The sequence below is a fragment of the Scomber scombrus genome, chromosome 12, assembly GCF_963691925.1.
Source record: "Scomber scombrus chromosome 12, fScoSco1.1, whole genome shotgun sequence".
NCBI classification, from domain to species: domain Eukaryota; kingdom Metazoa; phylum Chordata; class Actinopteri; order Scombriformes; family Scombridae; genus Scomber; species Scomber scombrus.
The window spans coordinates 21,867,513-21,894,551 of record NC_084981.1 but is presented as its reverse complement, the minus strand read 5'-3'; the positions used below and the strand labels follow the sequence as shown (position 1 = coordinate 21,894,551).

Here is a 27,039-nt window from a genome sequence, read left to right as displayed (position 1 = left end):
TATACACACACACACACACTCACACATTCAAGTGTAGCCAGCGCACAACACACACAATTAAACACAGACATCTCACATTGTCAGTGATCCAAATCTTCCATTATTATTGGTTAGCTAGTCAATAGTTCGGCCCTGGGGAATATGACTAATCTGACTTGTATGCACTTTGAACACGCACACACACACACACACACACACACACGAGCATCCAGCAATCATGTAAAAAAGAAGAAGTTGAGTACTTTGCACTACTTGGAATATCAAAGTCATCAAGTATGGCTGCTTTCCTGCAACTGTTGTTGCACTAACAAAAATCACACATTGTATAATATGACTCAGATTTTGAAATATTGCCTTTAAAAAAGTATAACCAAGCATTTTGGAATTTAGTCCATATCAAAGGTTGTTATGTGATATACTAAACAGAATTGATTGCTGATGCTACGATACATGAGTTAAACCAAACATGATAGGAAAGGAAAAATATCTCAGATTGATGAATCCAGTTTTCTGGCTGGCTGAATTTCAGCACACTTTTGCATTTCTCTGCAACCATCATGTCTTCCAAAGGGATACATTATTTCCTACCAGTGTTTCTTTTCCTCACCTGGAAGGGTAGTGGTGATATGAAATCCTTCCCGGTCACAGTGTGAACGTTGACACAGCTACTCTGGATGATACACACTGTCTGCTCCACTTCCTCCTCTGTAAAAAAGAAAATGATCATCTTCTTTATGAACTTCAACAGACCAGCAATCCAAATGAACAGAAACTTGAAATTAAACTTGCTTGTTAAGTTTTTTAATGATATTGTACCATCTTTCTTGTTTTGAGGAACAGCAAAGTTACACCATAAGGCCTGAAGACAGAAAAAAAAATTAAAGAAATGTCAGTTTTGCCCAAAAGAAAAACTATGCAGGTTTACAATCGGCATTTCAGCACTGGAAAAGACATTTTTAAAAACATTGGTGCAATCATACCAAAAGCCACATAATACAACAAAAGAAAATCATTCTTATAATTTCATTCTCATACTTGTATTGCTCAAATTATTCAGTGCAGTCTGTGTTTCTTTAAAAAACAAGATTCAAAGTGAAATATTTATGGTTAAGCTAAAAGACAATTTTCCGAACAGGAATCAATACAGTGTGTCAGATCCGTCCTCACACTCTTGAATGACATTGCTGTCGCTTACAGTCTGAAAACAGGATTGAGTGACCAACCTGCTGAACTGGGCTGTCTACGGTGAATGCCTTGTATACGTTGGAGCCTTCGGTCCGACTGCCCTGGCTCCAGACAACCACATTTCCTGCTGTGTAGAGCTCCTCTTCAAACTCTACATCCTCCTCCCTGACTCCCACGCAACCCTTCCTAAGCTGCCAGCATTCCTGCTTTCATGGGTGCAGAAGTGGTGCAAGATTACTTGTAATAACTTGGTAACACAATTTATTACAATTAATGCCAACAATCGCTACTTTTACTTTTTAAACACAGACAAAGACTTATAGTGCCTTGCAAGATATATATTTTTATGCAATGAGATATTCTTAACCAAAAACAATATCTAATGTGAAATCCATTAATAGTACTGTTTTCATGAGTAAAGAAGTGATGTGAGATTACTTGTAATAACTTTGTAACACATAATATAATACTATAATGCCATTGCATAATGTCAACAATTACTATGTTATGCCATGAAAGTTACATACTTTTATGCAAGGAAATATTTTAACCAAAAACAATATTTAATGTGAAATCCATTACCTTCTTTTGTTATACTTCCTACTTTTTCTCATTATGAACCGCTGTTGCTTTCACCTTCTTCAATGTTTTTCAACAACAGGTAACGACAGAAGTGCTTGTGTAGCTATAATATTAGCAGCAGTATTTAAACAGTAACTTACCCTGTCTCTCTCCTGCAGACTGACTTCCTGCAGGGACCCAACCAGGCCAGCGGCACCGTCTGACGACCAGAGCTCTGAAGCAGGCTGCAGTTCTCTGAGCTGCAGGTTGAAGGCGTTGGGATGGTTCCTGCAGTGCTCACGGCCAAACGGGACAAACGACTGCAATTCCCCTGCGGCAATCATCGTGGCTGTCTCTTCATACACGACTTCCGACATGAGTTCCAGATATCAGCATTATTTCTGGGAGAAAAGACGAGGGTGAGGAGGACAGACAAACATACCTGCCACAACATGAATATTTACTATAGCACTATTCCACTGTACATGTTGTAGTGGCGATTTGTCCTTGACTTACTTAAAACTTAAAACATATTTTTTTTAATTATATTATAGAAAAATTATATCCTTCAAAACAAACAGCAACAAAAAATACATAAATTAACGTTTAATTATTAAACTTAACAAGAACAACAAATAGCTCCAACACATGTAAATAATAATAGTTTACAGTGCAACAGAAACTTGTTAAAACAAAGAAAGGAGGAATTTCTGTGCCCTGGAAGAAATCTAAAGCCCTACCTAGACATTAAAATCAGTAATGTATCTAATTTTTACTATGTGGCATATGAGACCAGCTGGAAAACAAAAACTATGGCCAACTGGATCAACCTTTATGTGAAACTGAAACCCTTCACACTGATATTTAAAAGATCGTCTAAAAACATCTGATATTGAAAAGTAAAAAATTTCACTGTAGCCTAACCTTGAATCCTACGAGTTTGCAGGTTAATTTTTCTGATTGAATATCATTTAGTCAGCCAATATGTTAAGATGTGAGTTAGCTATTTGAGCCATAGTAAAACACGACATACAGATGATTTGACAAATAATCATTTCATTATTATTATTATTATTCCTACACTTTCATGCTGTTATTGACTCTTACAGAAGCTACATGTTGGCGGCTAGCTGGACGTTTTCAACTCAAACATCACCCCCCAAACATCACTCTGTATTTGACAGTCAGTTTGTCGCTGTAAGTTTAATTAAACAACACATGTTGACAGCTGCTGGTGTTAGATATTAGCACGCTGACGCTTTCACCGGCTCCATTAGCATGCTAGCTAATGTTAGCTCCAGCTAGCTGTTAGTCTACAGAGACACATTATTTTAACCGCTAACCTGATAATAAGGAATATTCACGCTCTTATCGCGGAGACCTTGTCTTTCCTCTAAATGCGCCTCGGCCGAGCACAACGTCGTCACATAAAAAAACTGCTCGGATCTGGTGCCAAAGTGTGGATTTTGGCAGCAGCTTTTTCAAACAACCGCGGACATCTTCTGCTGTCCCGACATCCTCTTCCTCCGCCAGGCAGCCAATCAGCGCCGTCCTCCACTCCTCCTCGCTGCTGATTGGCTGCCATTCGTCATCATTACAGAAAACTCCTAAAATTATTATTTATGTAATATTATTATTAAAAATAATATTGATGATAATAATAATAATAATAATAATAAACATCATCATCATCATCATCATCATCATCAATCATAATAATAACAACAATTAGAAGAAGAAGAAGAAGAAGAAGAAGAAGAAGAAGAAGAAGAAGAAGAAGAAGAAGAAGAAGAAGAAGAAGAAGAAGAATGATGATAATAATAATAATACATTCGAGTGGAGGGGGATCTTTATCAACCGCAAAATAGAGGCCCCATGTATTCAAAGACAAACTTTTTTTCATTACTTTAATCTGTGATGTTAATACATACCTCAGTAGTTTAAATATCAAAAAAGACTAATAATATAATGTAATGTAATATGCTGGTTACAATTATAATGGTCATAATCAATAAATAAATGTTTAAAAAAAATAATAAAATCACCCGAATAAGGAGCAGGATAAACATTATGTTGTTTATCAGAAACTATTAGGAGTCATATGTTATCTTTCCATCTTCCACAGAGGTCAGAGGTCAGCACAGTAACACCACCTCTGGAGCCAGAAGGGATCTTGCATGTTGCTCATAGGCCTTCAGCAGTGCAGATTAAATCACAATAGCTTTCCTTTTTGTTCAGAGGATAGCATCTGTTCTCGAGCCCAGCGAACCTCAGGGGTAATAAAGTACGTCACCCTCCAGATATCTGCAGAACAGTATCTGTCCAATCATGCTGTTGATGAGCTGATTACATATATTTGTTCCAGTCACAGGATTTTGTGAAATAACTTTTCTAACCAACATAACTATAAGTACAATTATAATAAATCATTATTTAGATTCATTTCAATAAATGTTTCTAATAAAATGAAAATGAATGCTTAAAATGATGTGATCCCCTGGCAAGAGGTCTGAGCACAAAGGCAACACACATTTTAAAAACAGAGAAGTTTACTTGACTTTCAGACTTCATAACACAGTTAAATGTGGAAGACATTATTACATGTTGCAGAGAGAATCACTGTCAGCCCAATTATGAATTAATATGCTGATATTTACATGTGGAAGTGTTAAGTAATTAACAGGATCTAATAAAAGTCACACCAAGCTTCAGACATGGGCAGAAATGATTTAACTATTTTACATTCTTTTTATTTACTTATTTATTAGATTATGGGATTTATTATTTGGATAATGTATATTTGTATAACAACATATTTTGTGAAAGTTAAATAAATGTGTTCGTAATTTAGTTACAATAGTTTCAACATCAACATCCTACAAAAAGTAGATTTATGAAACAAAGTGCTTCAAAAGATAATCAGATCATCTATGTAGGTCTAGAATAAAGTTTCTCTCGTTGTTGACACACAGATGAACAGACTGCAGGCTGGACTTTCTCCTGTAACTCCCTCTGCTTCTAAAAAATCCAATTTAATAAAAGGTGGTCATGAAAAATTATATCTGGGTGGAAGATCAGGAGTCTGGGTGATACGGGGGCTGATGGACGTGATGGATGCCACACAACAACACTGTGTGATCTGACCGAGTTAACTCTCCGGAACAATATCAGTGGAGCTCCCTGAGCGGTGTGTGTGTGAAAGAGAGACAGAATGAGAGATAAATAAATAAAAAGAGAGTGGGAATGCTCATCTGTAGAGTCAAAACCTATCTAAATGCTATTGAGAAAGGGCAGGAAAAACAAAAAAAGTAAGGCGTGTCTTCTTCTGATAGGCAACATAACATATATCCTATAATTGTGTTTTTTATTCAGAGTTACTTATAATCTTAAATGATTTACTGATTCACTGTACGTATGCCATTTTGGACAATACAGTTTTATTGTGAAATGTTATGTCTTTGTCCCAAATGTTTAATATTTGAGGTATCATTGCAAGAAATGTGTTTATATTGGCCGATAAATTGATATCGTAATTCTTTTACTTCCTTACTGTATATTGGTATTGGCGTTGGACCCAAAAGTCCAGTATTAGTCGGACACTAGTTGACATCATTAAAATTTAAAAAACTGTTTATTTCTCATTGATTGTGTTTACATATGCATGAGCATCCTGGTTATGGTCAGGTTTTGGGACTATCCCACTTGTGTTTTGTGTATACATCCTGCTTTTGGGAACCTGGATGTGCTACCTGGAGTATTAGTCCAACAGAAACCAGGATACTGTGACATGTAAACACCCAATCTAGGCTTCTCAAAAGCCTGTGAAATGAGGCAGAGATGTTGAGGAATCAAGAAACAACTGGAAGGAGATGATTAGAGACCAGGATGCTGTTATAATCATATATACAGGAATATGAATAACCAGGTTTCTCATATTCCATGTAAACGCCATATCTTGAGCAGGATAAGACTCAAAACCAGGATACTAGTGTGCATATAAACTCACGCAGTGTGTCTCAGGAAAATGTCTTTGTTATAGTTCACAGGGGATTGATGGCCATTTAATCAGAAATCCTCAGAAACCCCTTGTTGTGTGTGACCCAGTGGCCTAATGGATAAGGCATCAGCCTCCGGAGCTGGGGATTGTGGGTTCGAGTCCCACCTGGGTCACATCCTCTCTGAGGTACCTCTCTTGATCAGCTTGACCTCTGTTGAAAGCATTTAGGCAAAAGCAAAGCAGTGGTTTAGACAAAAATGTTACCTAAGTGGAAGCAATAATGTATGGGCACTATTTCCATAAGAATTTCTGAGAATGTTCCATGAATTAGACAAGTGCTTATCAGTCTAAAATAGTTCATGCTCCCTTTCCGTGAAAACGAGAAAATGAACTTTACAGTACTCTAACTAACCATGACAGGCATCATTTAGCTGCAGCAGGTTGGCTGTTTGAGATGAGGTCATCCTGCCATGACAGGTGCTCAGATTTCATTACTGAGCTGCTGAGGCATCCATGAACAGTCTGTGGTGACGCACTGTACTGTATCTGGGGAGGGAAAATGATGAGAGTCGCACTCTGGTGGTAGCTTTCATACTGAGAGAGAAATGGCTTAAATTCTCCAAGTGAGCAGTGAAAGCAGAATCTGCACAGATATGATGCCCCTATAGTGAATTACATTTTCTATAGTGTTTCAATCCATTACAGTTCTTTGTCACAAAAACAGATAAAGATGGAGTGCATCAATTTACAGGTGCATCTTTACAATTTAATATAATCTAATACAACAACCCTGCATAAAACAAGCTCATTATGTTCAGATTTTGTTGAAATTGTGTCACAGACATGTCAGTTTTACTGTAAGAGCGTGGTTAGTGGTCACATTGTATTTTTATGTGACCTTTAAGTGTTTTTATCCTGTGCCATGCTTTATTTTATGCATAAAACCTTATTTGTGTTGCATGCTGTTTACAGTTAGTTTTATTTGATGTAATTTATATTCTTTGACTGCGTGCGCTCTCTCTGGGCTCTGGCTTCCTCCCACAGACCAAAAACATGCACGCTAGGTTAATTAGTGACACTAAATTGCCCATAGGTGTGAATGTGAGTGTGAATGGTTGTCTGTCTGTATATATATTAGTCATGTGATTGACTGGCGACTTGCCCGGGGTGTAGCCTGCCTCTCGCCCATTGTCAGCTGAGATTGGCTCCAGCTCCCCCACAACCTTTGAATGAATGTTCTTTGTCTTTGCTTGTTCAGGTAATAAGTTAGATTATATCCGTTTATTTAGTTTTTCTGTTTTGTTATGTGAATATTTGGACAAATGTGTCATCTGTATATTGTTTGTGACACAATAAAATCTAATCATATCATATTGGACTGTGTTGCATCCATTTATCCAACAGTTCTGTCCAGGTGACGTCAAATCACAGTCTCTGGTTGCTGGTCTCAAAAGTAATAAAATAAGGGGACTGAGGCACAGCTTTACGTTGTTTCTGCTGTTTCGTAGCTATTGGTCCTCTTTCTTTTTGTCTTGATGTTCTTTCAACCACCTCTATACAACAAAAGTCCTAACAATATCTGAATCTGTACCATAGATCTGGATAAATACTCTCCTGCCTTTAAAACTCACAAGGATAAATCAACATTTATTGGTTAAGACAAACTTTAATTACTTTATTGCTCCTGATTTTCTTGGTGCTCTAAAACTTTCGACACAGATTTCTGTAACAGCAGAGATCAAGACTGTAATGCCTGTAATTCCAACAGGAAAAGCTCCTCTCCGGACATTTTGACATGTCATAGCAGAAAAGCACAGCTGCAGCTAATAATGTGAATGATGACTATCTGCTGGCAGTGTGCTGGTGATCCAATGTGCACAAAAGCACCAAGTGAATAAAATATTATGTTATAAGTGAAAAGGTCTGCAGTGAAAAATAAGAGATGATTAGATATTCATTTATTAGTCCCACAATGTGGTAATTCGTATTATTACAGCAGCAAGTGGACAGTCAAATAGAAGAAAAGAATAAAGAACAATAAATTATAAGTACGAAAAACAATAAGAACAATAATAGTAAAAATTATTTACAAGAGTAATATTGGTATTGAGTGGTAATATACCCGAGATTACCAGAGAGTTATTGCACAGATTAAAGTTAGATAGATAGATAGATAGATAGATAGATAGATAGATAGATAGATAGATAGATAGATAGATAGATAGATAGATAGATAGATAGATAGATAGATAGATAGATAGATAGATAGATAGATAGATAGATAGATAGATAGATAGATAGATAGATAGATAGATTACATCGTTTTCCCGAACAGGGAGGGTAATCTGATTGGTCCCCTCGAGAGCCGGACCCAAGTGCATTGTGGGTAGAGTTTTGCTGTTTAATGAGAGCTAATGATGGAAATGTGAGTGTGTGTGTGTGCTGCGATAATTAAAGTCTCGAGATGGAATTGCTGTACGTAATGTCTGCCATGGGGCTGAATCCAGGCCAAATGTATTTATGTATTTAGTTAATTTAGGATGCAATGAAGAGCTCTGGTGGTCTAATTGATCTGTACAGGAGGCTGCACACCAAAAACAAGGCCTCCATTAAAGGAACCTCCAGGGACTCGGGCTCTGATGAGTATGTTGTGGAGTGTGGGAGAGAGAGAGAGAGAGAGAGAGAGAGAGAGAGAGAGAGAGAGAGAGAGAGAGAGAGAGAGAGAGAGAGAGAGAGAAACTGGAAGTGAAAAAGATGAGTTTCTATGTCTGATATGCTATGTTTGTGTGAAATTTAATATAGCTAAATACTAAAATTATATATAACCTTTAAAAATAATTTAATTTTAGAATTTATATTTACTTTCTCTTTAAGAGTTAATTTAGTAAATCAAGACCAGTCTTGTGTCGTTGAGGTGAAGATATAAGGTAATTAGGCATAAAGACTTGAAGCAGTGGATAACAGATGGCCTGGCTCTGTTTAACGTTTGTACATACCCCTACAAACACTTCCAAAGGCCACTAATTAGGATTGTCTAGCTGTAATTGTTCCTCCTGTTCATACTGGTCATTACAAGATCCCTGTATATTGTGCTTACAACACAAGTGATCAGGGACAAAATCCATCGTCCTCCTTCTGTGCAAAAACGTGTTTTAAAGCTTATCTGAAGTTATTATGAAGCTTCAGTCGTCCAAATGAGTCAAACCAAGTAGACATCTTTCAAAGTTACAGTCTTTTTAGTGCCAAAGTCCCTCTTTTTGTTACCATACTTTCACCACAGCTCAACAGGGAAACACAAAGAAGGAATTTGATGTTACAAAGACTGTAAATGTGGCAGATATCCACTTGATATGACTAACTCAAACTGCTGACGCCTCATTTAAGCTTCAGATAAGCTTTTAAATGCAATTTGCACAAACTGTGTGTGTGGACACACTGGACTTTGTCCCACATCACTTACATTGAACGCTCATTTAAAGGGGATCATCAGTGTTCATATGGACACCCGGTGAACCTGTCCTTCATTGCATAGACAGATATCAAACATCTCATCTCATGCAGGTTAGTGAGCACAGTGTATTTCAAAAATTATTAAATCATTATTTTGACATTGACCACATTTCTGTCAAGGCTAACGAAACCAGACTAATCCAATTTTTAGTTTCATACTTCAAACCTAGCCATTGTCACTTGCAAAAACTTGTTGAGAAGCTAAAAATGATGCAAATGATACGTACTCTATGTCCAGTGCTGTTATCCAGTTCATCTGGGAGGAAGTTATGTACGCACGATTTGTGTTGTAAACATGTAATTTGCATTACAGCATTCATGCTGCTCATTTCCCAAATTTCATCCGGCAGTGTTGACCTATTGTCTCCATTTTCAGCTCTGTCTCCTGCTGCAGTAAACCAGGTTTCGCCATCAGGGGAGTTTAGCTGTAATTTATCCGTCTAATCTCCTCTGGTTGTGGATGGCAATCCATCACCAAACCCACCTGGGTCCACATCGAGCTAAAGGGAGAAGACTCTTCCCACATGGGAGATGGAAACCTGTCTGGCACAAGCACCTATGACGATATTCCAGATGAGTGTAAAGGCCTGTCATTTGTTTGTGGAGAGAAGTCTTTTTACTGTCATCTCGACACAAACAATGTTAGTATGATGGTCACTTACTCCCACCGGTTTGAAGAGAGTTGCTCATACTGGAACAAACAATGATGCATTATTTCTCTGTTTGTCTTTCTGGTTTTCCATCACGATGTGTGTGATGCAGATCTTGATACAGATTAAATATTTCTATATTACATTACCATATTCTACATTTACTCTGATTTAAATAACAAATTTAGAAGATTGTGTAGTTTTAGTGGAAGGCATTAGTTCAGTTATGAGGAGGATTTCACCATTTGTATACTTCATAATAACATTTTTGGTTCTGCTTGCAGTTATCTTAGCCCAAACTTAGCTCAATTTCCACATGTGGTGGATGTCCACAAGTATTAATATATCAAGTAGTTCCAAAACATATAATACTGAGGTTTTTGCATGTGCAAGTAAAGTATCCTTACCCTTACATTCTCTCTTCACCATTTCACAATCATAAATTCCCTGTCAGTCATTAATAACTGTTTGATTAACCCCTTAATGAACAGAGCGTATTCCATTTATTTATGGGAAAAAATACGCTCATAAAGCTGACACAAGTCAAATTTGTACATTTGCATGTTCAAAAATGTGTATCAGTAGCACAAAATTTGTAAAAAAAAAAAAGAAAAAAAAAAAAAAAAAAGATGCATTTTATTTCCATTTTTCTGTATTCTGCGTCACATTTGGAAATGCCTGGCTAAAATAAATGTAAAAATGGGTAATTGAGAGCAGGCCAACAAGAACAGAACATGAATCCTTGCAAGTTGGAGGTCTTTTCCCTTACTTTGGAGATAAGCAGCTATTTAATCTATTGAACACAAAGATATAAATTCTACAAAACATACTTCCCACTGCCAACAAAAATGCTTTTCTGATTTTATTAGAAACAACACAATAACAATGAAGTTCCAAAAACTGAAAAATCTTTTTTATCTGAACATTATTCATTGCACTTTCTGATGCAATTGCCAATAAGCTGTTGCAATATAAAATGCTTGTTTACATTTCCTTAATCTGTTTTTCATTCTCTCAGTCACTTTCCCATCGAGACGTGCAACAATTAGTCGATTCATTGATTAGGTGATAGATAATAGAAAACAACTTTTTTGATATTTGATTAATGTTTTTAGTTTCTTCAAGCAAAAATACCAAAGATTTGCTGGTTCTACCGTCTCAAATGCAAAGATGTCCTGATTTTATGTGTTTTTATATACTTGTGATTTGAATGCTTTTGGGTTTTGGACATCACCTTGAGCTGTGGAAAATTACAACAGGCATTTCTTTTACTATTATCACTGACGTTTTATAGACTAAACTATTAATAGAGACAGTATTTGGCACATTAATCAATAATTAAAGTAATTGTTAGCTGCAACCCTATGGCAATCTTGTCTTCTTTTCATACTCTCTCTCTCATCTTCTATCTCTGTCTTATCTGAGTATCTTTATTCCATCTCCCAACCAGCCACATACACAGAGTTACATACTGTTCTGGCAAATATTAAGGAGCACAAACTCATTTGTTGTCTTTCTGATAGTTTATTCAGTCGTCTGCAGACGGACTCCTTGCTGTCTCAAGTGTGAGATGGCACGAGTGAGCCCAGAGCAGAGGAAATTGTCAGATTATATACAATACATTATCTCGTGAAAGCATGACCTTGTTCTTCCATCAGAACAATTTAAGCACAATAGTCACGTCATAATGTGTGTACAATCAGGACAATAGTTAGTCAGTAGATTTTAACATACATGATGTTCACTCAATGTTCAATGGTGTTCACTCAATCAGCATTTCATGTAACATAAGTGGTGTCATGATCAGCAGATTATGACACACACATACACCTAATCATATGACATAGTTGCTCATTTGTATCAGAGAAGATGAATAATAAGAATTCCCATTACAATACACTTACATGAGAGAGAGGCACAGCGACCCCAGCGGGTCCCGTCATGCTGCCAGCAGTAATCTGCCATCAGAGTCGTCACTCTGTATTTGCTAATGGGATAATGTGGTGTAGAGGAAGCACTCAGCAAGCCAGGGGATTCCCCTCATCACACTTGGCCGGTGGGAGAGTCGTGATGCAAGGTGTCTCGTTACAAATACATTCACCATTTGGACACGAAAGTAGATTTGACCACATAGTTTTATTTTTTTTAAATACAGATGACTTAAAATTTTAAAGACTCTTTAATGAAAATAAATCAGCAATATTAGTAAGTACAACAATAGCAGCAGTAATAGTAGTAGTAGAAGACAGGGAGAGGCATCCTGGGTTGACAACACCAAAAAGTGGACCAGCCGCACTGCCAACAGATCGCAGTGGAAGGAAGTCGTCGCCAAGGCTCTGGCAGAGAATGGCACATATAATGATGATGATGATGATGATGATGATGACTCAAGGCACAATGGAGGCAGTAGTAAAAGTAGTTGTACGGCTGGATTGCAAAGTGGACGAGGCAATCAAAGAACATGCAAATTCTAATCTAAACATATGCTCACTAAATCACAATATCAACTAAAGTTAGGGTTTTGAGGCTGGGATTATGATGTAATCTTCTTGTAGATGGACCCTGTGTCAAAATCAAATCACCCCAAACTAATTCAACTCGCAGAAAACTGATGTTCAGGTAGTGCTCCAGCAAAGGAGTCTGTTTGGTATCTGGTACTGAAGGAAAACTATAATGAAGCTGCCATGTGCAGTCTGCTGGGTTGACTGGCATCTGGGTACATGGATAATGCACAGAGAGCATGAGGAACAAGCGATTAGTGGCAGCCCAACATACATTTCTGCCCTTTAAACTGATCTTGAAACCAGTAGCGCTATGACCTCACAGTACTGGCAATAGGACAGTATCGTTTTTACTATAAACATGCTGACAGTATCAATTCTGCCAACCATTTCCATTACTGTGATTACTGTGATTATCATCGCTTTTCAGAGGACACCATGAACACAGAGCAGTGCTCCTGCCTTCATTAGCACTTAGTTCAGCCTCAAAGAAGGTGATTTCTGCTGGTCAAATTAACACAGGATTACCAGAGAACTGGGTGTCTGTCTGTTCACCTTGAGCTATTCTGGTCATGACTTGCCATATTTTAACATTAACTATCAACCCACTGAACTGTTGTCTATCTTACAGGTGATCAGCTGCAAAGTTTAGTTAGAAAGCTGCATTTCACCTGACTGACAAACTCCCTGCCCTGCAAGATCGCACACGTCATGCTCCTTCTCACTGCACAGTTTCAGCTCTGCAGGTGTTTGTGAGTAGTAATGTAAGAATACAGTTACTGTTACTGAATTGTTCCTAATTTCATCAGGAACAATTCATTAATTTTCAGCATATGAATCAATAAGTGTAGAATCTAAGAGACACTGAACTGCATTCAAAGTGATTTCCAGTCAACTGTCTTAAACTTTGAAATTTGCAACTTTTATAGTTTCCACAGTTTACATTGTTTAAGACATACTTATTCAACTATATTGTTCAGGGGGGCACATTGTCAGAAAGCTAAGGTGGGCTGAGTAGTACTAGCAGAGACACTGGTCAGTAGTGATATAAGAAAAAAAAAAGGTTATATTTTTGTTTTTATTTCAGTTCTTGTCTTCAGCACTCTGAGTCATTCTGAGTATAGAGGTGAACCGGCCTGTGACTTGTCTATAGGAACGTTTTCTTCCATACATTCCATCAACATCAACATAATAATGCTGATGTTTCCTCCATCAGCTTCCTCTTCCTGCCGGGATCTGTCTCCAATCACCGCTGTCAATTAGACCTGCTCCTTCTCCCATGGACTTCTGCGTAATCTACTTTCTCTCTGGACTGATCACATTAAGGTTCAGATGGTGCCATCATGGTTGAGAAGAGGGAGGAGGAGGAGGAGGAGGAAGAGGGAGGGTGTGGGTCATCTGCTGACTGGCAGGAGATATGAACGACCCGGGAAGGCCAGAGATGCTGTGGTCATGATTTAGTTGTGACTAAAATTTGTTATCATCATCAGACACGCAACTACAAATGCACAAAAATGAATCATATTTCCAGAAAATACTTGCAGCCACACTGAAAGCCCTTTAAAAGCACCTCAAACATTCACCTTATTTGTAGTGGTGTATTTGTATGTCAAAAAGTATGTTTTAGTAATTATTTTATACATCTTGTGTTTCTTTAACATGTTGTCTTGGTGTATTTTATGTTTCATATAAAGCACTTTTGTTGAATGTTGCTCTACAAATAAACGTGTCTCTCCTGTGTTTTTATGTGATTTGAGTGAACTGACCCTTTAAAGTCGGTGGCCAGTGATAAGCACCAAATTTGAAAAAACATATTGCATTTTTCTCTGTAAATTATCTCCAGTAAATGCCACATCAGGTTTACAGGATTGATAATGAATGTTTCTGAAATAGACATTACATTAAACCATTACCACTGCATTCATTGTTTCTGTGTAAAAGCACACATGTTGGCAAAGGGTCGCATATTTACACATTAAGCAGATACAGAACAGTATTAGCATTTATTTATAATTGTGTTCCTAGTCATTTAATAAATGCAAGTCAAGTATTCAACTTCTTTTTAGCTCTGTTTTGTTCTCCACCATCTGCAGAGGTAAATATTTGTAACATGATCCAGTCTGGCTCTGACTGACAACTGGACTGAGTAGGATAAGTGTTATTATAAGTGCTATTTTCATGTATACTTTGTTCAGCTATGTCAGTCTGCATCAACCAGGATTATGATTATAGTTCACTGTTGATCGATGCTCTCTTCTAGTTTGCGTTGCCTGCACACCTGAATATATTAAAGATATATTCTTCAGTTGATACTGCCTGCTCTGGCCTATATTTGGGTTCATGTCCTGCTACGCTCATGACAATTTGGCTGTTTATTTGCTAATTGTTAACCAGTTGCTAGCCTACCTAGCTACCGTTGCTGTTTGGTTCTGGACAGAAAATGTACTAGAGCGGAGGGAACCAGTAAACAGTTAAGTTGTTGTTTTGCAAAACCAAAACAATAAGTTAAAAGATGCTAAAATGCTCCGTATAGCTGAAGGGAACTGAACAGCAGAGTTGCTGGTTCTCTTTTCATCATTACGACTGACCCCTTTCACATTAAACGTAGTCATTTGATGTATTCTTCATACAAAATATTAGAAGGGCTTCTTTAAAGTGCTAAAAACACAGATTTAGGTTTTTCTCTTCTCAACAGAGAAAATGTGGAACTAAATGCATATAAACTAATTTATCTGCATGGTCCCTTTGAAAAGCAAATGCTTTAAATGCCATTTTCTTCACACTATATGTTCTTGTAATTGTTCAGTTAATTAAGTTTTCATATCATGACCTAATGTGTTTTAGAGTAAACCGGTTTTATTCAAGAACTGTGACTCATGACGGTGTAAATACTGTTTGTTTAGACGCTTTTATGCCCAGACAATAGTCAGATCAGTTAAACTCTTCATGCCATTCGGATTGCTTTTGCCACAGTTCAAATACAAAAGGAACCCAAAAGCACGACTCGAGAGGCAGACGTTAAGAGCCCACACAATAACAGTGAGTTGTTGTTCGTGTTGGCGTAAAGCATTTGCATATATACCTCCATCTCTTGTCTTAAAGTCTCAGAAATGTCTGGATTCATAACTGGCCAGATTGCTCAGTCCCTATCAGGACTGAAATTAAGGAGGCAGATTTAAAAAGTAAAAAGTATTCACTTGGAAAAATAGAAGAATACAAAAATCCAAGTAGTCAAACAAAGTATAAAAGAGGTCAGTGTGAGGCAGAATCTGAAATACACAGACAGGATGAAAACTAGATCAGGTTAAAAAAAAAAAAGGCAGACAGTAATCAGAGTGCTGGAAAGCAAAGACACATAGCACAAAGAAAATCTTGTAGAGAGCTGGAGGAATTTTAGGGGGCTAATGAAGGACTGGGAAACAGGTGAATGTGGAGGACGAGCAGGTGAGATGAAGGGAAGGGCAGGTAGGTGGGAGTGGCAGGGTCTGAAATGACAGCAGAATTAGAGCTGGTATATGGACAAACAACCAAATTGAATAAATGAACAGACTGACTTTCAAAACCAGTCCGTCCAACATATGGCCGCCTCTCTCCTTGGCTCTGCTGCTCTTTAAGGGGTGTAAAGAGAGAAACCTCAGGAAGAGCAACAGCAGGAGTGATCCCTCTTCCAGGATGAAAAGATATACAATAGACAGAAATAGCATAATGTGAAGAAAAAGAAAATAACAGTAATAATCACAATACATAACATATAAAATGAAGTCAATAACAGTTGCAGACAAAATTGCTAAGTAGTGAAGTAGAATCAGTGAAGATGTCAAGCACCTTCTAGCTGGCATAAAAACATCAGAACAATATATATTATTAGAGTAAATATAATATATATTGACAAAATGTTCATGATCAGTTGAGCTTGCACATATTTCATATAACGTGTGCTATTTTCTGCTACTCTAACATTCATGTTTAATGCATTTTAAAGTCTATCACTATCACCTCTTTTCTTTTGTGTTTCATTGTATTTTTTTCTCTCTCCACTGTCACCTACTGAAGCTCTGCCGTTTCTTTTTTCCTGCACAGTCTCTCTGTAAGTCATGTCTGAGCCAGTCATCTTTTTTCTCTCTGCTGATATTAGCTAAATGGTTCACACTCATTTAGATGGATGGAGGAATGGTTGGAGGGATTGATGCATGGATGGATGGATGGATGGATGGATGGATGGATGGATGGATGGATGGATGGATGGATGGATGGATGGATGGATGGATGGATGAGGCGGCGACCGACGTCACGGCTAATTCACTGTGGCATTCCAGCAGAGCAAATCAGCCTCATCAGGAACACTGTGGGTGGACTGAGAAACACTTCAGTCCTGTGTGGCGTCCTTTTGTCAAAGCCCAACACATCCTGAAATAGAAAACAGGGTCGCTATCTTGCAAACACCCTCTAAAAATTTGATTGTATTTATTTAAAGTGATAATCTGCAAGATCCTCATGTTTCATATTAAGACTTCAGCACCATCTGTGGTGCTCTCTGCCGTGGATATAAACAAATGGACAATCATGAAATGGCTGCAGTGGGATTTGAATAACATTGTTGTGGTATTAAGTATTTATGTCATGACAGAACAATGCATAAGAAAAAAAAGGAAATATTTACAGCTCAAAAATAATGCTCAGCAAAGACATCTTAATCTGTCCCACACACTGCACTAAAATGTATTTTTTAGACTCAATTGAGACTAACATGTTAAAACATTTGCAGCTGAATCCCTGAGAGGAAAATTAACTGAAGGTCAGTGATGTGAGGGAAAGCTGGGCAGCAAAAGTTGGAATAATTATTTTAGAGACAAAATAAGTATAATCAGTTGATGAGATGTGTGTTAATCACATTATCAAAGTCATGTTTCTTGGTGATTTTATAACCATGACTTTAGGATTTATACTGTGTGCTATTTGACTGATATTAAGTGTTTAAAATGTGACATAAATGCAACTGAGTGCAATCAGCAACACTGTTTCAGTGGCATTAACAAAGTGTTGAACTGAGAGTTAAATTATGTCGTGAACTGGCCTTAAAATGTGTAAATGATCTGATGAGTGCAGGTTGAAAAAAGTATAGTTTAGTTTAGATTTTTAGACTGTCATAAATAAATTTATACTGATGACTTTTTGGGAAACTGGAAAAAAAGCCATCTGGCAAATGTTAAGTTTATTATTATTATTGCGAGGGTGTGATGGAATCTGAGTATATACATTATTGCGTTATTCATATTGACTCTTAACAGTTTTGCATATCAAAATGTAAAAAAAACAACAACAAATGACTTCAAGGAATTGAATTTGTAAAATGTCAAATTGTGTATTTCTGAAAGTGGAGAATCCAACCTTTATTATTTATTTGCTGTAAATCAACAGGCAGCTGAATGAGCTAAAGGCTTTAACAGTTTTATTTATTTAACAGATCTACAGGCAACAGCTAAGCAAAAGCATAACTGTAACTTCTCTGCTTTTAGTTGATACAGTCTTTGTTCATTTATGTCTTGTGCTTGTTCTTATGCTAACAGAGATCTCTACAGAGAGGTCTGACTGTCACTTACAGGCTGAGATTTTTTACATTTTGATTTCATGTCAAATGTTCAGCTTCTCCTTTCCTGCCTTCCTAAAGCAGCAGATGCTCACTGTGATGGGAGAGGAGCCCAGGGAAAATGATCAGATGAGTCAACTGCATCAAGCCTGTCACATAAGTTAGTTATTCCTCCGATTAATTAGAAAAAAATGAAAAAAACTCCCCACTAATTTCACCATAGGCCTGTTTGGTTCCAACCGTGAGCAAGACCAATGACGGAAGCAGCGACCTACTGACGTCTCAGGCCCCTGATCAAATCTGATGTCCCCTCCTGCTCCATGGGAAATGTTCATGTGTATAAAACGGGAGCAGAGCTGAAGGCAAGCAGAGAAACACAAAGAGAAAAAGAGTCAGGAACCATCGGATCAACAGAGTTGGAGATACACCAGCGGCTCAAGATCAGGACTCAGGACAGCGCAACAGAAAGAGCAAAAAAAACCAACAACAAACAGACAACTTTCTCTAGAGCACATGTAAGATTTTACATTTGCATAAAACTTTTGTTTTAGATTTTCGTTGATATGGCGCGTGCTCTTTGGTCTCCGTTTTTGGTCGTTTTGAAGTTGTGTTTTCCGTCGTTTTGCGCACTCCGGGTAGTTTTTGGATAAGTCACTCCAATTTTACCGAACATTGAGTTTTACGAAGAAGAAATTGTTCCTTGTAATATTAGTATTAACTCGATACATTATATTTGGTTTATGGTCAATGGTAGCAACGGAATTACAGAATCCTGGTGGTGTATTAAGATGCTGAGTGCTTGTCGATGTCCACGCTCTGCGTAATTACGCATTGGATTCCGCTATTTTCTTTATCTTTCCTCTGTCAAAATTCACAATGAAACGAGAGTTTGTCAAAGATAAATGTGCAAACGGATTTTCGTAACTGAAGAAACAGATTCTTCTATTTTTTGCATTTGCAACAAATCAGCACGTTGACTGTTGTGTGTAATTTGAGATAGTGAATATAACTTACAAGGTAATGAGTAAAGGATAGTTCATTATCTTGTTTCCGTCGGTAGGCTTGTTGGAAATGAATAGGTATGCTCACTGTGTTCAGCTTAAACGGAGAATAACCAGTTAGCGTTTCCATCCTCAGGTGTACAGCGATGTTACAACGGTCCGGCCCCCAGCTGCTTCTCCTAATAGCCCTGTGCAGTGTGTTGTACTCCCGGACTCTGAGTCTGCCATACACATCCATGAGGTGAGAGAAACCTGCGCTACCAACTCAAACAGCTGAGAGATGAATTGGAGCAGGGTTGTCTTCGGACTCCTGCTCAGGTTCATTCATCTTCACGCCAAACGATAATTCTTGACTTTTGCTGCATGTTATCATTATTAATGTCATAAATTATTAAATATTCATAGTGTGCTGTTGTTCAGTCGATGCCAGTGATAGATCGCATGAAAAGAGCCTGAAATATTAATGCTTGGAGGTAGTGGTGTCTAAGAAAGCGCAACAAACTTAATAACCAAATAACGAAAAGCAAGTAAAGTACTTTCAAGGGCAAAATGCTTTAATATTTAGTGATACATGTTGTGATACATATTACTTCATTCGTGGTCTTATCGTGCATTACGTTATTTCTTTTATCTCATTTTCAAGGCTGCCAGAAGCTGGGATAGTCTTTTGTATATAACTCTCTATTTTACGCATTTTGGTAACTTAATGGAGTGAAATCAGAAATAATTTTGATGGCAAGTAGGCTGACTGAACAATCACTATATTGCCCCTTGCATCCAGACGCCTCACATAAAACTCAAGCTGTCTGCTGTGAACCAAGTGCGCGTCTATTTGGCGTTTGCTGTTGGCTTATTTGGTGTTTTAAGGAGTCCGATGCGACCATATTTTAATGTAACTGTGCTGTGATGATGTACAGACCAACGAGACACGCAGACGGTCTGTTCACCAGCGGATACAGCAAACTCTTGGGACAGCTATCAGCGCGGAGGTACCTGGAGTCTCTGATCGGAAAGCGGGTCAGGTAGGCCAATATTGCTCGGCTTATTCAGCAGTGTGACAGTATTTCATATTATGAAACGAAAGACTCTTATTAATCCAGACTTCATTAGCCTTTTGTTGTCATACCTCACCTAAACTAAAAATGTAAAAGACTTTTAGTTAGTTTTTCTGAAGTCAACAGCAGCCTTGTCCTCTAACATCTCAGCCTCCTGACAATTAAGTATATACTGAGCACGATAGTTAAAGTCAGAACTAGAAATCAGTTTTAGGATAATTGTTTTGCAACAAGGGATTTGGCTAATTGTTAAATACGTGTTAAACGCTATTAAAAGCATATAAGTTAAGTTACCTATGTGGAAATAAGGCCAGTATTTCATATTTCATTGTTCTACCCTTTTGTTATGAGAGTAATGTATAAATGAATTTAGACAATAAGTTGCCCTAAAAGAGTATATTATAGTGTATAGTAGAAACATTTTTAAAACTTTATTCACACAAGGAAACACACAAGTGCAACTAAAGTATACATCTCATTCAGTTTAAGCTGTTATATTCTAACAGACCACATCATTCAGAAACAAGCTTGATAAAAAAACAAAGCAAAACAAATTGTATTCTTCAGAATTGATGGTAGCTACCAGTTAAGTTATTTAAAAAGTTTAACAAAGATTTTGAATATTTCATATCAAATCTACGTTGTTCTTGTTCAGCAAAGTATCATCCGTTCATATGATGTGAGGTGATTTCTGTGAAGGGTCAACACCAAAGGACACTATGACATTTGCAATGATAAGACCTGACTTGACCGATGATGCATTTTGTAATTGACTAAACACTTTTAAAGGTTAATTTATGCCATTAGTGCTTCATTTCATGTTATACAGCCAGGAGGGGCTCGGAGAAACACACACACACACACACACACACAGAGAGAAAGAGAGAGAGAGAGAGAATGAGAGAGAGGATGAGAAAAGACACAATGGATTACAGGTCGTTGCATTGAAACCTGCTGCCCTCTGACTTGCACTCATCCTTTTCACTCATGACCTCTCCCTTGCCCTCTGTCCAGTGATGAGCTGATGGAGGAGCCAGTGAAGCGCCACTCAGACGCCATCTTCACAGACAATTACAGCCGCTTCCGCAAACAGATGGCCGTCAAGAAATACCTGAACTCAGTCTTAACAGGGAAGAGAAGGTAGGAGTCAGTTATCAATACCCTCATTCTCACCTGTCTATGCCCATTTCATTCCCTCCTTTAAATTTACTGTATAGTTAGTTAACTTCATGACTCAGTGAAATGATTTTCATATCACTCAGCATTACTGACAACACCAAGATCATGCCTGTGTTTCCCTATTTTAGCCTTTGTGTGTCTAAAAAATTCATTTAAAATCAAAGGCTGTAGTCAAATTATGTCACCAGCTGGTTCCCAAAGGGACATTTTAAAACTTCAGTTTGGACTTTCTACACATTCACTGCTATCCTGGCACTCCTTTTTGTTCTATAAAAATACAGAAACTTTTAAGAACTTTTTTTCAGTTAATTCGATAGCTGGAGATTTCTTTTGGACCAGCATCTAGCAGCCACAGAGGAGCTGCAGTTAAAAGCACTCTTACACTGGCTTTATTACTTAACTTTTGTAATTACTGCTTGTTGAGAGTCAAATGAACCCAGCAATTGGAAACCAGACCCACCAGAAAGATTTTAGCAGTTCAGACGATGTCAACTGTTCAGTTTTTAAAGGTGGCATTGAAAAGCTAAAATATAATTTTTTTTTTTTTTTTTTTTTTTTAAAGTTCAGGCCCCTCAACAAGTCCAGGTGATTATTGCAACAATTCATCATCAGGAGAGTCTAAATCCAGCTCACGGGCCCCATTAGTTGGTGAACTTTGTGAGTTCTAGTAAATACTAGATAAGGACTATTTCTCCAACGATAAATTCTGCAGCCTTTACAGTGTTTGCTTATTGTTATCTCTTTTTTGTTGTTGTTGAAATAGCATGTAAACACAGCAACACTGAGCAGCTGACATGGATTTTCATTACAGCGTGTACAACACATACAACATGTTGGCTAAACAGAACAAAATAATACAAGAAGGAATGAAGGCAACTATTTCATATTATTTTCAGCCGGAAATGCCCTCCCCACAACCTCCCCCTCCCAATTTTTGTACAATGAAAAATGTTTAATAGACATAATATGAATAAAACTAATAATTTTCTATTTCCCACCCTGTACCTGCAAACACAGCCTAGAAGACCCTGGAAACAGCGACCCTGAGGAGTCCAGGGACGATCCCAACACCTTCCAGGAGAGCTACGATGATATCAACGTAGATCACCTCCTAAACAACTTTCAACTGGTAGGTGTGCAAACACAAAAATATCCTCATGTTGAAAAAATTTAACAAACTTAAATTTGACCTTTCAAAATACGTACAGATTCTGAATTAAACCTACACACACTTATATTACAGATAAATTACATTTGTAACTGTCCCACATAAATACATTTAGCTGAATCTGTTGGTTTTCCATCGTTCGTTTTTCTAAATGTTCTCCTCTCTCCTGTTTTTGGTCCTTTGCAGCCACTTTGAGGAGGGGCCAGTGCTCTGAGTGAATACCTCAAGTCATCCTCATGAAATCGCTCATTCCAAAAAAAAAACTACACAGTATTAATCCAAAGGACATTCGAAAGGCAGATCAACCAACAATGATGTGTTCTCCAATGTGGTTATCTATCTATCCGTCCACACAGTACATGTTTACACTTCTTATCTTCTCTAAATCTTTAGTGAGTAGTGTATGTACATGTACACACAATGTAAGTGTATAATACTGCTCACTAAAGATTTTTGGCCCAAAGGCTCTGCGGGCCACACTGAGCAACATGTGTGTCCACGTGCAGTTTGGTCAATCAGCTTTATAATCAGCTTCATTCACTTTTTAATGGAACCACTGTCCTATTAAATCTGAGTAAAATGTGTCCCTTTAACTTTCAGTTAAACATTAGACCCATTAAACGTCAATGTAACTGTTTATTTTCAGTAGTGTAACATTTACTCCCATTGATTTTCAGTGGATAGACTGCACCTTTACTTCACTATAAGCTGGGAAATATGTATGGTTGATGCTTTACTCACTAAATGTCCATTAACTTTCAATGGCGCACTTGTCCAATTAATGTTCAATGAAACGCTAACATCATTAGCTCTCAGTGGAATTATTGCTCTCTTAACATTTCAGTGCAACAAACTGTATTAGTAACTTTAAACTGAACAATTGTCCCATTTACCTTAATAGAACAATAGTTTTAATGGAATAACTTATCTGTTTAAATTGAGTGAAATCTAACCCATGAAATTTCAATTTCACATCTGACTTGTTGAACGTCAATAGATCAGCTGTTGCATTTACTTCTAATGGAGTAAATGTCACGTTGGTGGATCTGAAAGTGTTGCTTTAAGTGAAATTTTGTTTCTCTGTCTGATTGAATTTTGATAAAGTTTCACTAACCAAGAGTTCCACTGACTTTCAATGGAGCATTTGTTCAGTTCATCTGCTTTGGAACGCTATCACCATTAACTTCCAGTTTATACAAATGTAAATGGATCAAACTGTATCATTAATGCTATCTAAGTAATTGGGCAATTCACCTTTGTTAGAATTTGTTTCATCATCAATAAAATTATTGTTGTTCCATTAACTTTGGAAGGAACATTTCGCCAAATAACTTAATGTAATCACTTCTCTATTAAATTTGGCATTTGTCTTTCAATATTGATTTTCCATTAACCTAAAATCCCTTTAGCTTTAGGAGAAACGTTGTCCAATTAACTTTGTATGGCAAAATTCTGATTGAATTCTGATTAATTTCTCTAACCAGTAGCTAATTTATCTCTCAGTAGATTCATCTCAATGAAATTATACTGTAGCACCATTGACTTTCATTGTAATATTCATTGCTTTATACAATTAAGCCATTGCAAAGGAACATTTTACTAATTTTGTTTCACTAGAATGATCATTTCAATTGATTTATTGTCTCTTAAAAGTTGGATAATAAACTGGGACGTGTTTCACTTAAACATCTGTTGAGTTTAATCAGGAGTAAAGAGATGTCCCATTGATTTTCAATGGTGCATTCATGATATAAGCACTGACTGAATTGTTTTAGAGAATCCAAAACATACAATATATAATATATATACAACAACAATAATTTGATGATAAAAAGAAAACAGTGGGAGAAAAAAGAAGAAGAAGAAAAGAAGACGAGTTAGAGGAACACATTTTGAATGGACACAGATGCATATAATCACTTTATACTATTCAATATGTAGAGCAAAGAAGTTATAACTGTGCATAGAGCTGCCTTTAGCGCATATAGTGATGTACACCACTCACCAAATAAAAGATGTTGGTTTATTTTTCAAAGCTGAGTCGTTTTGTCTGGCTGATTGTTTGACAGTTGTCTTTTGCATCTGAGAAGATCTCTCGTTTTAGGAGTTTAATTGGTTTCGATTTTTGAAAGAAAATGCACGAAGAATTTAAGCTTCTCTCTCTAAAATCTTGCACAAAAAAAAGTCTACAGGATTGAGTTTTTTCTCCAAAATGTTTATTCCCTTTTGGGTATCAGCATATAAACCATCATGCAGTCTTTTTACCAGTCCTTATATTATACAAACTCACCAACTGCAATTTCTCCACAATCATCTTAAAATTAATATTGGCATGTAATTGGATTTTAAATTTTTTTTAAAAGTCTGTCTCAGGGCTGCAAATCAGACTTCCTCAATGAAAAAGCCTTGTATGTGATCGTATAGATGGATGTGACAACATGTTGACATACATGACCTTCAGTTCTCCCTGTGGGTGTCAGCTGATTGACATGAAGTTTAGTGACACTGACACGAAAAGACTGGATACATACCGTTTGTGCTCTTCCCTTAAAATGCCGCCTTCTGCTCTTGTTGACCTAGAAACTGATTTTCGGTGCCACCATCTTGCCAGTTGTCCCAGTACAGGGAGAAGCAGGTTATCTGTGACTGTAATGGCATCAGTTTCCTGATTTATTTCACCTTGAGATGCTTTATCATGCACAACACTATGAGTACATCATGTTTTGTGAACTAGTCTTAGAAGCAACTTTTGCCGTTCTTTTCACTATGCTGTGTCCTTCTTTTCACATTTTCCTTACTTAGGAAAATAATTTGTGGTAGGAGAAAGGTAATATATGATAATAAATGAGGGTAACACTTTAGAGGTTTTTCATTTTCATACTGCTGTCCTGGGATTGTGACTATTTACAGAAAGTCTCCACAGCTCAACAACTTCAGCACCATGGACAGCGAAGCTACCAGCTGTTGTAACTGGATATTGACTTTGTTTCATTCCCCTTTAAAAGCTGGTAAGGCTGCACTGTTGTGTACCGGTTTTTGAATAGTCTTCTAACTTAAATATTAAAAAATCGAGGTTCATCTCACAAAATGAATGCAACACTGAAAAAATGGGTGATAATGTTTCAGCTCTATTTCTTCATGTTGTCAGACCTGCTGGCTTCAAATCAGCCGGGGAGTGAAGAGAAAGTCACACTACATGGTTCCTGTGCAGAAAAACCTGACATAGAGAAGAGTTTAGGATAAGAAATAAAGATAAACAGATTAATTCTCTCTTCCTGCATCGTTGTATTGTTTTATTAGAGCAATAACAATAAAGTATCTATTCTATTCTATGTGCATTTCCACAGTTTCTGATCTCATGTCAAAACATATTTTTTGTGTGTCTTTTTTCCCTTTAAAGAGGTTTAAAATGCATGTCCATTACAGCAATTGTGTTTGGTAAAGGTAAAGGTTAGAGGCAATTGAACACATTTGTTAGGTTAGGTCTAAGAGTTAATTAAAAACTTTAACTCTCTTTTAGTTGAAAAGTTGATTTGGAGAATTGAATCCAAATTTTCCCAATTTGTGTGTTCCTATTCGAGGCAAAAAACACTCAACTTTGCTACAGTACAATTTGCTGACACAGTTGATATAATAAACATATATAACACAGCAGACATGAAGACTGGCTTCAACTGGTAATACAGGATGTAATAAATGGAAATGTTTCTCCATAGTTTGGCTGGGTTCGCAAATATTTATATTTTATATTCACGTCATAGCCTTTGGAGTCAAAGTGGTTTTCAGCTTGCAACATCACACCTTTAACTCCTATTCATCTGGACTTCACAGTTTTAGTGGGAGTGTGTCACATTGGATACTAATGGACTACAGAACAGTTGTCGTGTCGGACAGGTTGTGTGACTATGTGAAGATCTGAAATTAGCCATGCTTTCAGTCACCTCGTTATGCTTCACACCATTAGCACATTTTTCAGTCATCCAGCTGAGAGTTTCCACAGCTCTGCTCTGTAATGGTTCCCAGTGCAGGAGGAAATGTTTACCAGACAGGTGATAAAAAAAGTAAATGAAGTAAGTTCAGTGCATTAAACAGGTGTTTCTTGTGTTCTCTCTTTAATAGCTTTCTGGCAGTGCTGAAAAATCAGACTGCGTTACGAGTTTCATCTCAGGATGATTTAACCGTATCACAGGCCTAAATGCAAAGTTTAAGTCTTGATCTGCGACATTTCATTAAATGCCTGTTTTGTTGCTCTTTGTCTACAACGCAATAGTAATTCAGCCTTTCCTATTTGCAGTTCGCATGCTCAGTGTTTGGGGAGCTTTCCCGTACCAAAGGAAACCGGCTTGGTTGATGCTGTTTTTAGATGTGAATCATTTCCTGGTTTTGTGCCATAAACTCACTCAGTATTTAACAGGCTGCAAATTGTCCACAGTTTCTTACATGCTGACCTGCAACACTTCTAGAAAGGAAAAGTAACAGTTATTGTCACCACCTACTGGTAAAGAAAATAATAGCTACTGTAACGTTAACATTTGCAGCACCTGCGGGTTATATGTGTTACTGCTGCAGTGTTTTTGTTTTGTTTTTGTTTTTTTAAGTTTTTATAAATTATCATTTATGTTAAAGCTGGGCCTTTAACATAAAT

General features: G+C 37.2%; 2 protein-coding genes and 1 non-coding gene across 4 annotated transcripts in view; 2 read left to right on the top strand and 1 right to left on the bottom strand.

Annotated features, from left to right (window-relative positions):
* The window catches only part of anapc1 (anaphase promoting complex subunit 1), a 55,836-nt gene extending 52,596 nt beyond the window's left edge, over positions 1–3,240 (bottom strand). The window contains exons 1-5 of one of the 2 annotated variants that reach the window (XM_062430514.1): positions 3,128–3,240; positions 1,908–2,147; positions 1,224–1,388; positions 817–859; positions 608–705 (exon numbers count right to left, since the gene is read on the bottom strand). In XM_062430514.1, the coding sequence (XP_062286498.1) occupies positions 608–705; positions 817–859; positions 1,224–1,388; positions 1,908–2,123 (522 nt within the window). In that variant the 5' untranslated portion in view covers positions 2,124–2,147; positions 3,128–3,240. Of the gene's footprint in view, positions 1–607; positions 706–816; positions 860–1,223; positions 1,389–1,907; positions 2,148–3,089 lie in introns of both variants that reach the window. The other variant, XM_062430513.1, reaches the window with a different exon arrangement.
* Positions 3,241–5,843: 2,603 nt separating this feature from the next.
* Positions 5,844–5,916, top strand: trnar-ccg (transfer RNA arginine (anticodon CCG)). Its single transcript has one exon. It is a non-coding gene; the product is annotated as a tRNA-Arg (tRNA).
* A 13,222-nt stretch (positions 5,917–19,138) lies between these two features.
* On the top strand, positions 19,139–25,620 carry vip (vasoactive intestinal peptide). Its single transcript, XM_062431059.1, has 5 exons — positions 19,139–19,233; positions 19,910–20,014; positions 21,062–21,187; positions 22,244–22,355; positions 25,543–25,620. Exons 1-5 carry the CDS (start codon positions 19,139–19,141, stop codon positions 25,618–25,620), a joined length of 516 nt encoding a protein of 171 aa, XP_062287043.1.
* The last annotated feature ends 1,419 nt before the right edge of the window (positions 25,621–27,039 follow it).

Excerpts from the sequence above, each read along its gene's own strand:
- vip (XM_062431059.1), top strand. The coding sequence starts at position 19,139 with ATGTTACAACGGTCCGGCCCCCAGCTGCTTCTCCTAATAGCCCTGTGC. Across the intron at positions 20,015-21,061 it reads CTGATCGGAAAGCGGGTCAG|TGATGAGCTGATGGAGGAGC; the intron begins GTAGGCCAATAT and ends CCCTCTGTCCAG. Across the intron at positions 21,188-22,243 it reads GTCTTAACAGGGAAGAGAAG|CCTAGAAGACCCTGGAAACA; the intron begins GTAGGAGTCAGT and ends CTGCAAACACAG.